The 16,655-nt window shown below is 44.2% G+C and overlaps 1 protein-coding gene across 2 annotated transcripts in view; it reads left to right on the plus strand.

The window, feature by feature from the left end:
- Positions 1-16,655, plus strand: part of IPPK (inositol-pentakisphosphate 2-kinase) — a 322,707-nt gene that overhangs the window by 265,277 nt on the left and 40,775 nt on the right. For both annotated transcript variants that reach the window (XM_069643864.1, XM_069643865.1), the window contains one exon: positions 2,318-2,397. In XM_069643864.1, the coding sequence (XP_069499965.1) occupies positions 2,318-2,397 (80 nt within the window). The remainder of the gene's footprint in view (positions 1-2,317; positions 2,398-16,655) is intronic.

Below are 16,655 nucleotides of genomic sequence, written 5' to 3' on the forward strand. Positions count from 1 at the left end.
TTCGAGAACCGCAGTGGTGCGATTTGTGAGCCACGAGAAGCTGAAACTGCGAAGTTCTGCTGATCTGACGTTTGCCCATTGCTGCCGCCGACCTTCAGTTCGTAGTGCAGGAGTCCCATACGTCCTCCCTCTTGTCCCCATGACTGAGGCCCAGGAACAACAGGAGCTGCAGACCTACACAGGAACAGAAGCCAGCTGGAACCACTTTCTTCAGACCTAAGGTAATGTAAAACTAAGGGGACTTAGCTCTTGTTGTGTAGCCTTGCTAGCTCTCAGTTAAGACTTGTCTTGGTTCCTTGTGCAGAGTTGCTTGCAGCTTTGCCCCTCACAAGCCTCCCAGCTTGTAGCCCTACAGTAATTTCATTTTCTACATACACTTCTAAAACATTGTGCAAGACTTTTTACTCACCTGCAAGAAGTGCTTCAGTTCACCTAGACTTTTGCTCAATTAACATTGGCTGTGCTGGCTCCCTGAAAGACTCTTCTATCCTCTGACTTGGTGCTTTAACTATCTCTCAACAGCTTGTGTAGCTGGGAAAGGGTTAATTTACTTTGCGTTGGGGGTTCACAAGTACTTACCTTCTTAAGAATATTTCTTAACCATTGTTTTATTCCCTAAAACTTTTTCTTTTACACCACTCAGTATTGCTCCAAATGTACCAGTGATCTATCAGTGTCCACAGGGTCCTAGTTATTTGAACTCCCTCAGGTTGTAGGAAGGGTTTGTGTGCCGTCCCACATGGGTATCTACTGATTTAAAGAAACAGCATTTTGAAGTACATTTTTGTTGCATATTTTTGCTCCCTTCTAAAGAAGGCTTATTCAACTGACGGTTAAATTCATAAATAATTGTTTAATCAAGAAACCTTGAGTGTAAGTGTTTTTTGGATGCTTGTCACGTTGAATCTCTGTTACAACCCTACAGCTCACATTGACCCATCTTGAGCTAAGCCTGGCTGCTCAGTCACTCTACCACCTTCTGTAGTACATGCTTATACCAAAGGTTGGGTTAACTATTGCCAAGAGGACAGGACTGGTGCAGTCTCCCACAGGGTACTGTATACAGTCTAGCCTAACCAGGCCAGTTTTTAGAAATCCCATCTCAACATTCCCTGAGGTTCGAACTTTACAGGGATTGACTCTTTAGACCACTCGCACTGCAATTGCAGTGCAGCCAGAGCAGTGACTGAATCAGCCTTGGGGGGTTTGGCTGTGACTCTTGCTGCTGCATCATTGAAAATTAAACCAGATCAACTGTCATACTGCCCTTGGCAGGCAGGTGCAGGGCTACAATGATTGCAGCTTGAAAATAAATGAGACCGAGTAGAAATTGACTGTTGCTAGCTGGCTATGCACCTACCAACCAGGAAGACCACCGAATGCTAGTGGACACCAGGAGAAGTTCCTGGAATGCTTTTACTTTGATATCTGAGATTCTCTTTAATACTTTTGGTCATCTTGACTTTGAACTGTCATGTTGTAGAACTTTGGATGCATGACCTTGGTCCTGTCCAGAGCATTGGTCTTCATCCCACAAAGACATATCCTATGTCTTTTTTGGTTTTGCCTGAGCTCCACTCTTTTTACGCTTACCAAAACACTTCCTGTGTGCTCTGAAGTGACCACTCTTTTAATACTACAAATACAGCGTGCATGTCCGCTGTTGATCCCTTGTCGATGACCCACTCCACATGCAGCACTCTACATTCAGTCTGAGGCACTGCCCTGGTATAGCCGCGCCACTCTAGCAAGGTATGTGTGCAAGTTTGCTGAAAACACACAACCTTTTGCTAACCCAAATTCGCTCTCAGCCTGCAACACAAACATACTCATACGTAGAACTTTCAGCACACACATCCTGCTTAATTTAGGAAGTGGGTGAGACTTGTCCTTGCTAGCTGCGACTAAATGTACTCCTAATGTTTTGAACATATGATGCTCTCACCTCTGCCCCTTACTTTGCCTTTTGTCGCCCCCTCCTCCTCTTTATCTACTGGAGTGGAATGGCCCTCTGTTGCATACCAGTGAAAAAAGCATCTGGCTGTTGGTATTTTTTACTTATGAATGGTGTTTATCAGAATGTATGTCCAAGCAGTTCTGAACAATTACAAAATATGTATGTATTGTCCTGATCTAGCTCTTACTCACAACTGGGTGCTTCATGGTGGACAGGAGACAGGGAAAATGATATGTTTGGAAATTGATAGGACATTTCTGTCCCATATGACCGTCTGAAAAGGCACATTTTCTTTTTTACTGTTGTCATTCTTTTGTGGGGTTTCCTCTACTCATCCTGAAAATGACTCCTCTGTTTTAGATTCATCAATACAGAGTAGCAATGACGGCCAAAGACTGTTCCATTATGATTGCCCTTTCACCTTCTCTTCAGGATGAATGGTAAGACAATTCTTTACTAACAGTTATGATGGCAGATTTGTTTTGCTGCAACTATGCAAAATGTATGGTAAAGAGATGCAATCTATTTAATCCGCTGCTACGGAACAAGGACAACTGTTTAAATCCTGCCTTCACCCTCATGAACTGGAGGAGTGATGCTGGGTAAATCACTTAATTACACTATCGCACTGCACTTCAGACTCCTTGCCTGCCTTAGAGTGAGTCTTATATGAAATAAGGAACTCTGAAGCAGCTGCTCTGTTTGAGTGTTACTTGACTCACAGAACGATGCGACATGACGCCATGCCTAGAAGCCCCTGAGCAGGCTGATTCAGGGGGCAGCGAAGAACGAGGGGCGTGCAAGCAGTCAGCGTCGAGTGTGAGCGACTGCGAGGTGACAGTCTAAAACGCTCACTGTGGCGGTGCATCCCTGTATTTTATGAGTATTTTAACGTTACACAGCAAGGTCAATGGTGGGCATGGTGCGAGCATATCGGAGGCGTGCCGAGCGGTCTGTGGGGGTATGGATTGGAAGGGGAAGCTTGGCAATACTTGCCAATTGCCAGGTAGGGCAGCTCGGTACAGCCCTACTACCTATAGGTCACCTGTAGGTTGCCAATCGGGTGAGAGTGGTCCCAGCAAGATATTGCTGGAGAGGCACGATTACAGCAGTCTCCTTTATTCCTGAGCCCCTCCCTTCCTGGAATTTTAAACATCCCCTTTGCAGTGTGCACAACAGTCATAGTTGTTGCAGGGCTGACAGGCTGTTATATGAATGCGGGCAAGTGTGGATAAGTGCACTTCACATTCTGGCAGCTTGGCTGTGGCTTTGCTTAAATCAACAATTCGAAACTGCGGGTATCAATTTGGAGAATAGATCGACACACACTGTGTGCTGCAATATTCACTCCTATATAATTTCATGGCAAAGTAAGGTTAAAAAAAGTGTCTGTTAAAATGCAAAACGCCTTACTGTAAATGTAAGACTACTCAGTCAAAATGAAAAGGCTGTGATGCCCTCTTTTTTGGTTACGCAGGACCTGACTCATGAGGGTGGAACAATACTGAAAAAAGGCAAAGTGGAGTCAAGGCTACCTCTACTTTGTGGCGCTAAAACCTAGTGTAACATGATTAGATTACACCAGTAAGGCACATATCTAAATAAAATCAATTTTGTTCTAAAAAGTAAAACATAGTGTTAACATATACACAAGACAAATTCAGCTGTACATACAATTCAATTAAAACATTCGACCACAGCATCTAGTATACAGAAGTATGATGAGCTGTACACTGAAGCATAACCAAAAACAATTATTGACATTTGTGAGTGAGCAGAATCAATTCAGACTTTCCACAGGGTTTATTGCATAAGGATGTTTGAGCTATGGATAGATATAACCCATATCAAAGCTTGTCGACACTTCATTTGGTGTTTCGAGTTCAGATGCTTGTGAATCTACAAAGAGGTTATCAATTACGATGATTCATAGAACAGTTCCAAACTGTCACTAGGACTTGTCATCTTGTAGGTACAAAAATATTGGTCGATAAGATACTTTTCAAAGCGTCATCTAAAAACAATATAGACAAAACGACAAGCGAGTGCCACACTCACTCACTTGTCGTTTTGTCTATACTATGTATTGTAAAACATAAATGGTTTAAGTACAGTCGGCCCAGATACATCTTGGGGGAAATAAGTGCTATCACAGATCATATAAACACCTTATAGTAAAGCACAACACTATGCTTGAAGGTACACAGACCGAAGCAATATAACCTTATTTGGAACACCTGACAGGAGTTCTCGGGAAGTCAAACCAATAGATACTTTTTAGATTACTTTCAGTAATATAAGGTTAGTAGACCCTAGCAGTTGAACCGCGACACTCAGCAAGAAATCACATAGTAATATCAACTGGACAATATACTTTTCTGACAGATTCTAGGAACAGTATAAACCTATAACTCTGATTCAGGATAACGGTTATTCTAGAGGAGTTGGGCCTTAGGGTGTAATATTCAATTACAGTTGCTTTTCAGTTCAGAGTAAGGGAAGCAAGAATTTCAAACTTATTTTTGGATACCACAGTTATACTCAAGGTAAGCAAAACGTACACAATTTTTACAGTAGCTATAAGTAACTTAAAGGCAGGTATAAACCTAAAACTGTTTTTTTTGTCTGTCTAAAACAGACCAGGTAAAGCAAACCCAGGGGTTACACTTAATGAATGACTAAAAGTTATTCTAGGTAGGTAAAACCTAAGGCAGACTTATTTTGGACAGGCTAACGGCAAGTCAGGAGAAGCACGACCCAGTGGGGGACTCATACATTTATCCTAACAGGAATAGTGCAGTGAAACCAACAGCATTGCTTTTGGGAAGATGCCCAACCAAATCACAGGTGAGTAATATAACCTTACATCTACTTTGTTAGACTGGCAAAACAGTTTCTAAGGAAAGAAAGATGTTACATATACTTTTCAGAATGGCAGAACATTTCTAAGGTAAGTAATAACTTTTGTAACTGTTTACTCTGAATTAGTTACCAACCAACTTTTTTTGCAAGTAATTAAACTTATTTCAATGGATTGTGTCCTCCAACGTATTCCTCATCTTTGACATGTAGTGACCAGCATCGGCTGCTTTAGAGCTTTTTCGGCAGAGGGCATCCTGCGTCGATGGACCCGAGTCAATGTCCCTTGACGGCCTCCGTCGAGGGTGACTTCATAGGATGTTATAAGTAGCTCGCACAGTGCCTGTTGTCTCAGTTCAATTTTTCTGCAAATGTTTGCTTTGTGAAACTTGGCACGCCTCATACTTCTGAAGTATTTGCTGTTAAAGGTTTCGTTATGTCTTCTTCTACACCAACCACACCTCGGTCCGGATTCAAGAAATGCGGGGACTGCGGCTCCAAGATATCCATGATGGACCCGCATCATCTGCCTGTGGTGCCTTGGCGAGGGCCTTGACACTGATACCTGCTCCAAGTGTCACTCTGACTGGAAAGGCCTTGAGGCAACATAAGGGGAAACTCAAGGTAGGCAAAGTGTCCAAGCCCCATAAGTCCCGACCTGCTGGGCCTTCGACCGATGAGTTGAGAGCCGACTCTCCTTGGCGGAAGAAGGCAAAAGCGCTCAAGGTCCAGGAGTGGTTCCTGCCAATCGTCGTCCTCGTCGAGGCATTAGAGGAGAAGGCACCGCTGGTCGCCTTCCTCGTCTTCTTCCTCAGGCGACACCCTTGAGAAGGTGAAATGCCCGTTCAAGAAATCGACGCCGGCACAATGGGAAGCTTTCCGTGTGGAGATGCTTAAAATTTTTTATAAACTGGGCAAGGCGCCTTCTGTGTAAGCCGGCAGTGAGCGGTCTTAACCAGAGTACTTGCGCGCCCTCGAGCCCTGGTAAATGCCATGATCCACATCGAGAACCCTCGGGGCCTCACTTGGACAACGTTTTGAAGGGTAATTAGAGACATGGAGAGGAATCGAGGTCTTCGACACCATCAAAATCTTCCAAACCTTCGAAGCCCTCAAAGTAATTGGCGCCACGCCAGTCAGTAGTGCCTATCTGGTCCTCTACCCTGCTCAGACCGGCGATGCTTTAGATGCCGTTGCTGACGCCATCTGTGCCAATTTTTCCAGTGCAGATACCTGTGACTGTTGAACCTCAGAAAAAGGCGGTTTCTAAGTCGATGACTTTGAAGCCTCTGGATACTATACGAGAGAAAAAGTGTACCCCTCTACCAAAAAAGGATTTTTTTTAAGTCCCGCACTTCCATCTTTGAGGAAGAGGAACGTTCGGATGAGGATGATGCTCCTTTTGGTCTCCAGTTCACAAATGTGCCTGAATGCCTCATTAGGATGCAGGATCTGTGATTCCTTGCATAATGCTAGTGGTATAGACCGTTCTCCTGAGCTGGAGTTCGGCAAACCCGACCCGGGGGAGCATTCTGACTCCTCTTACAGGCAACTTATTTTGAGAGTGTTAGGGAGAATTCTCTGTTAAGGCTAATTTCCCAAACCTAGTGAGTCCCTGTGACAATGTGGATGTCTTATTACAGAAACTGCTTTCATGTAATACAAGCCGGACCATAAAGTCTTACTGACGTGGAGATGCAAAAGCAGGAAGTAAAACATGTAGCACCTTTCCTCTAACGCTGTTTTTCGTTCCCTAGGAAACGGTGAGCGAGGAAGAAGAGGTCGAGCCCAACGGTCTCAGCTGGGCGTATTAGGTTAGCGGTTTGAAGAGGAGATTACAAGAGTCCCGTTGCGCCGTTGCGCATAGTTAAAGTTAAACGTTCAATAATAGTTAATTGGTGCCGCGTACCGTGTTGTGAGGAGGCGCGGATCGCTGCGAGCTGCTCCCGCCTGCGGAGTGAAGGAGGGAAAGAGACGGTCTTCACGACGAGAAGTGAAGGTATCGAGAGCATAGAGAGAGTGAAGGTTGGAGATTCGGAAGAGGAGGAGCAGCAGATGAGCCCTCGTTCATCGATCGAGTGGAAAGGGGAAGACGCCACTCCAAGGTAACCACTCCGTATCATAAGGAGGAGTCAAAGGCTGTGAAGCATAGGAAAGTCGGCAAGGAGAGAGAACAGGATAAGTTAACCCCAAAAGGGGCAGATATTCTTAAAAGGGGCAGAGTGGTATCAATAAGGAGGAGTCAAACCCTACGAACTATAAGAAGTCTTTTTAACTATAAGACATTTTAAAAGCAAAAACAAATGAGCTTCCTTAAGTGAGTAGTGAGGAAAAAGGGAACTTTTTTTTGAAAGGGAAACATACGCCAGCAGTGTGATTGAGAAACATTCAAGCCAACTAAAGCTCTGCAAGTTTAATGAGAGACAAAGGGTAAAACGCTCGAAGTCTGAGGGGAAAACGAGGACAAATAAACTTTATCAGCTTAGTTACGAGCGAACCAGAAAGACAAAGAAAAGACAGTCTAAGAAGATCAAATAGAGTCAATAGAAGAGAAACAGAAATACAAGTAAAGAATAAAGAAAAGAGGCAAAGACAGAAGTAAGACCAAGATAACTAAAAAAAGGACATTAAGGAGAATTTCGAGTAGAGCTTACCCTTATAAACTTGGTGTATCAGACGAGACGATCCTTCCCATGAAGGATTGTAGAACACGGAAGCAGAAGTATCCTTTTTATGGTTTTTCTGAACAGAAAGAATTCTGTTAATAAAGAATTGGGCTCTCTTTCAGTCCAAAGAAAACTACTTACTGACTTGAAGTCTCTTGATTTCTTACTAATTCATACAGTCTAACCATTAGAAGTGTCACAGTTGGTGTCAGAAGTGGGATTCTGAGAACGCCATGGAAGAGCTGATTAAGACCCTAAGCGAGGGTCAGCAACTCTTACAGCAAGCCTTACAGATGCAATCACAACAAGCTCAAGCTGACAGATTGGCCTTCCAGCAGGCCTTACAAATACAGCAGGCTCAACTACTCGAAGTTACCAATGTACGAAACAATCCTCAGGTCCCCACCTCTGTCTTACAAAAATATTCGACCGGCGAAGATCCAGGGCACTTTTTCGTGAACTTTGAACGAGTAGCTCGGAATGCACAATGGCCCGCCGAGAGATGGTGTCATTACATCGCACCATTGATGACCGGTGAAATGCAATGTGCATATCAAGCAGCAAACCCTACCGGTGATACAAACTATGGAGACATGAAAAGGGTGGTATTGGAACGGATGGGACACGACGAGGAAACTTAGAGTGAAATTTAGAGAGCTCAAGTTGAAAGGGGACGAAACCCAAAGGCAATTGTTTTATCGAGTAAAGGAATTAGCAGAGAAATGGTTACAGCCTGGTACATCTACTTAAGCAGAAATGACCGAAAAAGTCATTCTGGAACAGTTCGTTGAAGCTCTCCCTGCACCGGTGCAGCAGTGGGTCAAACACCACCCCAGGCTGTCATTAACAGAGGCTGTAGAAGTGGCCTCGGCTTACCAAAAGGCGGGACAAGGGAAAGTGATGACCTACCCGACAAGCTATAAACCACCCCTTTTGTTGAATAAGTCTGCTTCTACACTAAGGTGGCCTCACTCAATGCTACGACGATCAGAAGGTGATTGCGTACGATCTAGACCTACCAGTGAGGGTCCGGTGAATTATCGTCAAGCTACTCCTACACCTAGAGGTCCACAATGTTTTGACTGCGGGGACTGGGGACATTTAGCGAGATTTTGTCCGAAAAAGCCGAGAGCCGAGCCAATGGAGGGTGCCTTACTCGAATCACATAAAGGAAATGAAATTACCGAGACGATGAATGCGAGACCATCGCAGTATCTGTATACCTGTGACGCAGAGGTGGATGGAAAACCCACCACCGCGTTAGTCGACTCAGGGAGTCTACAGACGGCGTTAACATCAGAGCTGGTAGGTGACGATTGTTATTCCTCAGAGAAAATTCCTGTCCGATGTGTACATGGGGATGTAAGGGCATACCCATCTAAGGAAATACAAATCAAAGTAGTCGGGGAAACAATGGGAGTCAAGGCCGCAGTATTACCACATCTACCAAAACCATTTCTAATTGGCTCCGATATACCAAAATTTCCAGAGTTAGTACATAAGATTGAGAAGAGCTGGTTGGAAACGGCCCCGTTCCATAGTGATGAAATACCTAGTACAATCCCTAAAATACTAAAAAGTAAAAAGGTCAGACGTTCTCTGAAGAAAGAATGGAGAGTCAAAAATGTCTCCCCGGTAGCAGTAGATTGGAGAATCGAGGAAGACGGAGACAGTTTCCGGTCTGCTGAAGAACTAGATCCTTTGCTGCAATATGCTCGAGAACGAGTTCTAGAAAAAATATCGGGAGAAGGACCACGATTCATCAAGGAGAATGGGTTGTACTATAGATTAAGTAAGGCCAGGAATGGCGAAGACGTAAAACAGCTGTTGATTCCCCATAAATTCTATCAGACTATTCTGGAGGTGGCTCACATCCAAATTGGTGAAGGACACTTAGGAACGGAGAAAACCACCAAAAAGATACTCGATAGATTTTATTGGCCTGGAATATACCAACAGGTAGTTCGCTTCTGTCAGTCATGTGAAGAGTGTCAGCGGAAGAACCGAGCCAATGTAAGAAGAGCACCACTTCAACCTATGCCCCTAGTGATGGAACCATTCAGTCGAATCGGAATAGATATCGTTGGACCTTTGGAACCGACCAGAAGAGGCCACAAATACATTCTTGTAGTGGTCGATTATGCAACCAGATACCCCGAGGCATTTCCATTAAAAGCCACAAATACCCAGCAGATTTGTGACGCCATCATACCTTTCATTGGACGAGTCGGGATACCCAGGGAGATTGTCACCGACCGTGGGTCGAATTTCATGTCCAAGGTTCTAGAACAAGTTTGTGAGACCTTGAAAATAGAACATCTGAAAACCGCTGTGTACCACCCACAAACTGATGGGCTAGTAGAGCGTTATAATAGTACCATCAAACAGATGCTGAAGAAAACGACTTCCCCAGAGAATAAGGACTGGGATAGAATACTTCCATGGATTCTAATGACACTCAGGAATACTCCACAGTCGTCAACAGGGTTTTCCCCCTTTGAATTATTGTTTGGAAGACCTGTTCGTACTTTGTTAGACCTCTTAAAAGAATCTTGGGAAGAACAACCGAACCATGAGGTTACACTAACAGAGTATGCTTCCCAACTGCAAGAAAGGGTGGAAAAGTTACAAAATGTTGCAAGAGATAATCTTCTTCAAGCACAGATAAGACAAGAGAAATACTACAATCAGAATACACAGTTGCGTAGTTTCAAGAAGGGAGAACAAGTACTCGTGTTAGTACCTACATCAGAGAACAAAATGCTAGCTACTTGGAAAGGTCCATATGAGATTCAAGAGGTGTTGGGACCCTTAACCTACAAGGTGAAGCAGACAGACTGTAAACTTCCTTATCAAACATATCATGTTAATTTATTAAAAAAAATGGAGATCCCCCGTACCAACAATGGCCATGAAATCCGTGAATGAAACTACAGAAGAACAATTTCTCCAAATAAAGAAGAAAACTGGTGCGGAGGGCCTAAATGTAAATCCAGATTTGTCAGGAGTTCAAAAAACAGAATTGTCTAATGTCATACAAAAGTTTGCACATGTGTTCTCTTCCTTACCAGGGAAAACTAATTTAACAAATCATCATATAGTCACCAAGCCAGGAACCGTAGTAAGACAAAGTAGTAGTGAGGAAAAAGGGAACTTTTTTTTGAAAGGGAAACATACGCCAGCAGTGTGATTGAGAAACATTCAAGCCAACTAAAGCTCTGCAAGTTTAATGAGAGACAAACGCTCGAAGTCTGAGGGGAAAACGAGGACAAATAAACTTTATCAGCTTAGTTACGAGCGAACCAGAAAAAGACAAAGAAAAGACAGTCTAAGAAGATCAAATAGTCAATAGAAGAGAAACAGAAATACAAGTAAAGAATAAAGAAAAGAGGCAAAGACAGAAGTAAGACCAAGATAACTAAAAAAAGGACTTTAAGGAGAATTTCGAGTAGAGCTTACCCTTATAAACTTGGTGTATCAGACGAGACGATCCTTCCCATGAAGGATTGTAGAACACGGAAGCAGAAGTATCCTTTTTATGGTTTTTCTGAACAGAAAGAATTCTGTTAATAAAGAATTGGGCTCTCTTTCAGTCCAAAGAAAACTACTTACTGACTGAAGTCTCTTAATTTCTTACTAATTCATACAGTCTAACCATTAGAAGTGTCACAGTCCCCCAGCAGCTTTGCTGGATTTTTGGGGTTTATTTTTTTTCTCCTGCTAAGAGACTTTTTTTCTCCCACTCTTAGGCATGGTTTGAGAATGTCCTTTGACTGTAAATGTATTTTATGGACTATGGGGTCTTTTACTCCATAGGGCTTCATGTGTTTTGGTATGTGTTACACAGCACCCTCGGTGCAGTAACACGGGGGTGTCATAGTGACCCCCAAACAAACTCACTCCATACTCTGGGACTGACTACTGTCTCCCAGGGCATGTAAAGTCACCATTGGCTTTACTAGTCTCAAATTTTGAACAGAACCAGTACAAACCATCATATTGTGGAAGTACTGGTAGGGGTAATTTGATTACCCCTGGCTCTGTTTTCCAAGGGGGCACTGTCCAGTCCCCCCTTGTCAAGTTTCTGGCTGGTGGCAGTGGATACCAGGCGTAATATTCCACCGGAATATTTACTATGGGATTTTCCAATTGATTTTAAACGCACCACTTTTTGGTGCAATGTTAAAGATACCGCCGGGTTATTTATTTAATATTTATTCCCTGGTTGGGTCTTTTTGCCAGGACTCAGTTTTAAAATGGCGTTTGTGTTCCTCTGAAACTCTAACCCAAGTCGAGCCCTTTGTTCCACTTTTTGGCGGGCTTCTCCACAGAAGCCCTCCAAATGGTGCCACTCTGTCTGGGGTCTACAGGATGTGTGGGAGGGGGATTAGGCACCCTGGACTGAGTTGCCTTGGCACCTCAAGTCGCACTCTTGTGTGATTGGCCCAGTGGTGAGCCGCCCGGCTCACCACTTGGCATGTGTGAGTGACAGCTAGGCTGTTGAATGGGTGTTTTTCTGCATAAAAGCAGGGCTTTGGGGACTGGAACTTCACAAGTCACCACAGGACCTAAAGAATCCAAAGAGGGGTGAAGCTGAGCCATCTACAACGACAACACCACCGGTGGAGCCCTGCTGTACGTACTCGCCACTTCCCTGACGACAGAGAAGATATTCTTCCAGGAGAGTCTTCTTCCCTTTGAGCTGGTGGGACCAACCAGTTTGCCTTTTTTCGCCTTCCTGGACGTCTCGTGGTCGAATTGCCCGTGCCAAGCACCCCGGCGGCCGGATAGCCAAGCTTCACCACTACCGCAAATAAAAGGGTCGTACCTTTTAATCGGGAACTCCGCGGCTGGTTTCTTCCCTGACAGTGCAACGACATCCAGCTTTCTTCCTCGTCGAGATAATCTCTTCCTCTGGTCGAAGCCACGACTTGCACCCGCTGCCAGGAACAACTGCCACCGCTGGAGCTTTCTCACCATTTCAGGTACTTTGTCCCGCCTGGTCTGCCTTGCAACAGATTGTCCAAGGTGTCCCGTAAATCCTTGACTTTCTAACTGGGTTGACCTCAGACCTGCTAACTTTGCCTTTCTGAACTGATCCAACCTCTTTTTGACTTTTCTACAAAGACTTTGAGTGCATTTCCACTGTGTGATCTTGGGCACATTCCGCCTTGCTCTCCAAGGGTGGGCCTGGCCTATGAACGTTTGGCTCTACAGTAGACCCTGCCTTTCTTGACTTGCTGTGGTTTCTTAAGTGTTGGTACTGTTATTTTCATACTCTGCCTTTTCTCTCCCTTTTTAAACGAATTATTGGAGTGCCATCTACGGTTAAGCGCTCACCTCTGTTTTGCTAAATAAGTGGTGTCTTAACCTAGACTTGTCGAAATAATTAACTACGGAGGTGTATATACTTATAGTGACTGTTTGAACTTGCTTGATATATTAGTGCCAGTGTATATTCAGAAGTGTGTTTTTAAATAAATAATTATATACTTTTATACCAAAGCTCTGGTCAGTGTTTGCTTGTTCTACTGTATTTTTTAGCCCTATTTTGTATACTCTATATACTGCCTAACTCTTCTTGAGAGAGGTCTGAGAGGTAAATCTGGGTGGTGCTGACTGCTACCAATTGGGTTTACTGCTTACTCATGTGGTCTTAAACTTTTTGCAGTGGTCCCTAAGGGAACAGCACAGGTTACTGCCTAACAGAGAGTGGTTGAGTATCTGGGATGGTCTAGACCGCCTGTGCCTTATGATCAGGATGATCTTAAGGACATTTTGGACAAGGGTCCACCTACAGATCCTGTATTACCATTCCATGTGGCTCTGCAAAAAAGGATGGCCAGGAATTGGGAAACTCCAGAGACTAATCCGGCAGTGAACAAGTCTCTTAAAAGAAAATACTGCCCTCCAGTAGCGACCCTGGCTACCCGTCAACCTACCCTCTCAAGATTCTGCTGGTCTAGGCAGCCACGGCTACCTCGAAGCGTACCCTACCATCCCTCCTGATAAGGACGATAAGCACATGGATGGATGGGCTTGTAAGGTATTTCCGGCGGGGAGTATGGCATTGAAGTCGGCCAACTGTGGGAGTCCATGTTATGGAGAATTCTCATAAATGTGCTCATTCCCAACTTTGCTGGATTTTGAGCACTTGATTTTTTTTTTTTTACCTAGAATGAGTGTGAGCCTTTTTCCCCACTCCTTTGTATTTTGATGTGTGTTTTACTCTTGTTTTCTTTGATTATGGGGTTTTAGATAATTCCATAGGCATCTTTTCATGTGTGTTACACAGCACCTTCAGTGCAGTGATACAGGGATCTCTTTTAGGCTTCCAAAAGGTTTAAATACCTTCTCTGAGATAAACTACTGTTTCCCAGAGAATGTAAAGTGAAATTGACTTTACTAGTCTTTCCAAATTCCTAGACCCAGCACATACTATCTTACAATAGAGTGCCGGAGGGGTTACATAGTATTCCCTGTGTCTAAATACTCAGCTTGCAGTCAAATGCTACCCTTTCCTATTGAAATGGCTGGTGGCAGTGGTTTTACAACGAACTACCATGATTTTTCCCGACCGTGAACACTGGTAGCTAAAAATCGCGGGAGCCGTGCTTTTCAATATGGTGCATAAAAGCCCCTTTGTTTAAACGGAACCCGGTCTTCTTTTTTAGCTGTTTCTTTTTGGAAAGGTCCTTCTAGAGTTTCTCTGCCTCGCCAAATCAGGTTTGTTCCCTTTGTTCTTACGCCTTTGGCAAGCTTCAGGACTGAAGACCGTCTTTGGCGCCCGAGTGTCTGGGTTGGGCAGGAAGTGAGGGAGGTGCCTGAAACTCCCTGTGCTTAGTCTCCTAGGAGACCCAAATGCACTCTGGCGTAATTGGCTGGCTGACTGTCCGGCAAGGACAGCCACCCTGCTGGGTGAGTGACAGCTAGGCTGGAATGAAAGGGAGAAAACTGTTTAAAAGGCAAGTCTCTTGGCTTGGATGGCAGTCGACCACTGGAACGAAAGAACCGAAGAGGAGCTGGAAGAGGACGGCTGCTGCAACTCCTGCACCGTTGGTTTGCCCAGTGAAGCCTTGCTGCAGTTCCGAATTGCCAAGTTAATCTCGACCGAGAAGCCCCTTCAAGGACGACTTCTCCCTTTGAGTTGGTGGGACCAATCAACCCGTAAGCCACCTGGATACCATTCTCGGAGCTGGTTAGGTTTAACCATGGGGAAGGACACCAGCTTGTGTGCTTGACTAGAGCTACTCGAACCGAAGATCTTCCATTTGCCAGCTTTTTTTTTTTTTTTACCAGTCCCTGTGCAGTGCAGGAGCCCTACCCAACGCCCCCCCCCCCACCCCCAACGTCCTCCCTCTTGTCCCCACGACTGAGGCTCAGGAACAGTGAGATCTGCAGGAACTGCCATGAACCAACGTCTTCAGCTTCATCTTTTCTTCATATTAAGGTACTTTGCCAACCCGATTGAGAGAAACCTCTCACAGTGAAAGTTTGTGAAACTTTCCCAACTAGCAGGCCTAATCAGCTTGTGTCCCAACATAAGATTCTTTTTCATACAAACTACTGCTGAGAACTGTGGCAAAGACTTTACAGTTTACTACCAGAACTGCTCTTTCCTATCCAAGACACTAGCCCATTGACTTTGGCCTAGGCCTATTGAATTGACTTTTCTAGTGAACTGAAACTATTTGCACTGCCTAAGAAAGTATTTGTGATCCATTTTATTAACTTGTGTCTTTTTACTCCCACTTAAAGTGACTGACATGCCATTTTGCTCCTACTTCAGGGAGCCAAATTTACTCAAAAATCTACTGGTTTGGTACTGAAGTGTTTGTGTATAATATTAAGTTCCCTCCTTCTAGTGAATGTTTTCTAAATGACCTGTGTAATAAATAAGTGGGCAGCCAGGAAAAGATCCCAACTGGACAACATTGCATGCTCGGAAGACGTCCTGATACAGAATCCAACAAAAGTGAAGCGGAAAATGGACCAGGCAGACTGGATTGAAACACAAGCTCTGGCTGAGAAAAACAAGCTACTTGTTCACCTACCTTTTCAGTCCAATAAACCTCATTCCGCTGTGCAGATCCTCAAAAAGGTTTCCTGACAAATCATTGAGACTCATCTTCCTAAGGGCTCGCTTAAACCTACTCCCAACAAATGAAATCCATGCTGTAAGAGGCCTATCATGAACAAATCACTGTCGCCTATGCAAAGATGAATCCGCAATCGAATCGGTGAGACACTTCCTGATGAGATGCCCGTTTACTACAAAACTGAGAAAAGCCGCCTACCTTGGGCCACTAATAGAATAAAGTGTGCTGTGAAGAAGCTTGGTGGAGCTGCCTATTGAGTGGTGCAAAAACTTCCTGGTCTCTAGCCACGGCGAAAATTCTAAAGGCAGCTCTAGACAAATGTACTAAACTGACTCTCGTCTAAATTATCTTGCAACGAAGAAGGGAACCAACCAGGAACTAGGAGAAGTAAACAACACAAGATAGAATAAATTAAGTTGGCAGAGAAAGACGAAATCAGAACTTAGGAACGGAACCAAAAAATACGAAATTGGAAATGGGATCCAAGAAACAAGGAAGCAAAAGATGTATCTTCAATTGAATCTGCAATTTTGCTAAATCATTGATTTGATCAAAGCAAATAAAAAAATAGTGTTTTATCAAGAAACCTTGAGTGCAAGTGTCTACTTGAACCACTGCGATTGTAAGACCTCTGTGTAACATAATTTGCTGCTAACATTCCCTCTTGAGATAAGGCTGGCTGCTCAGCTCGCTACCAAAAACTGTGTAGTACAGACTTATACCAAAGGTTGGTTTTGCTTACACCTGTAGTCCTAATTGTGTGTGGTGGTCCCAGAGGGCACTGCATGGAATTCTGCATAACACTGCATATTTATGGCAGCAGTGCATATTCCCGAAGGCTATTATCAAGGACGGCAAGGAAGCCATGTGAGTACCTTCAGTTTGGGTTGGATTCTGCAGATGGCGTAAGCAGATCCACGGCTACGAGCACCGTGATATGCAGGTTTGCGTGGTTGCAGAAGTCGAGGTTTGCACCTGATGTGCAGGCTAGCCTTCTGAACATGCCATTTGACGTGTCATCTTTTTGGCAGCAAGACTGAGAGCCTTGAAGTTGCAGACCTCCAAAGCAGCCGC

Source organism: Ambystoma mexicanum, chromosome 2p, assembly GCF_040938575.1.
Source record: "Ambystoma mexicanum isolate Mex_15411 chromosome 2p, UKY_AmexF1_1, whole genome shotgun sequence".
NCBI classification, from domain to species: domain Eukaryota; kingdom Metazoa; phylum Chordata; class Amphibia; order Caudata; family Ambystomatidae; genus Ambystoma; species Ambystoma mexicanum.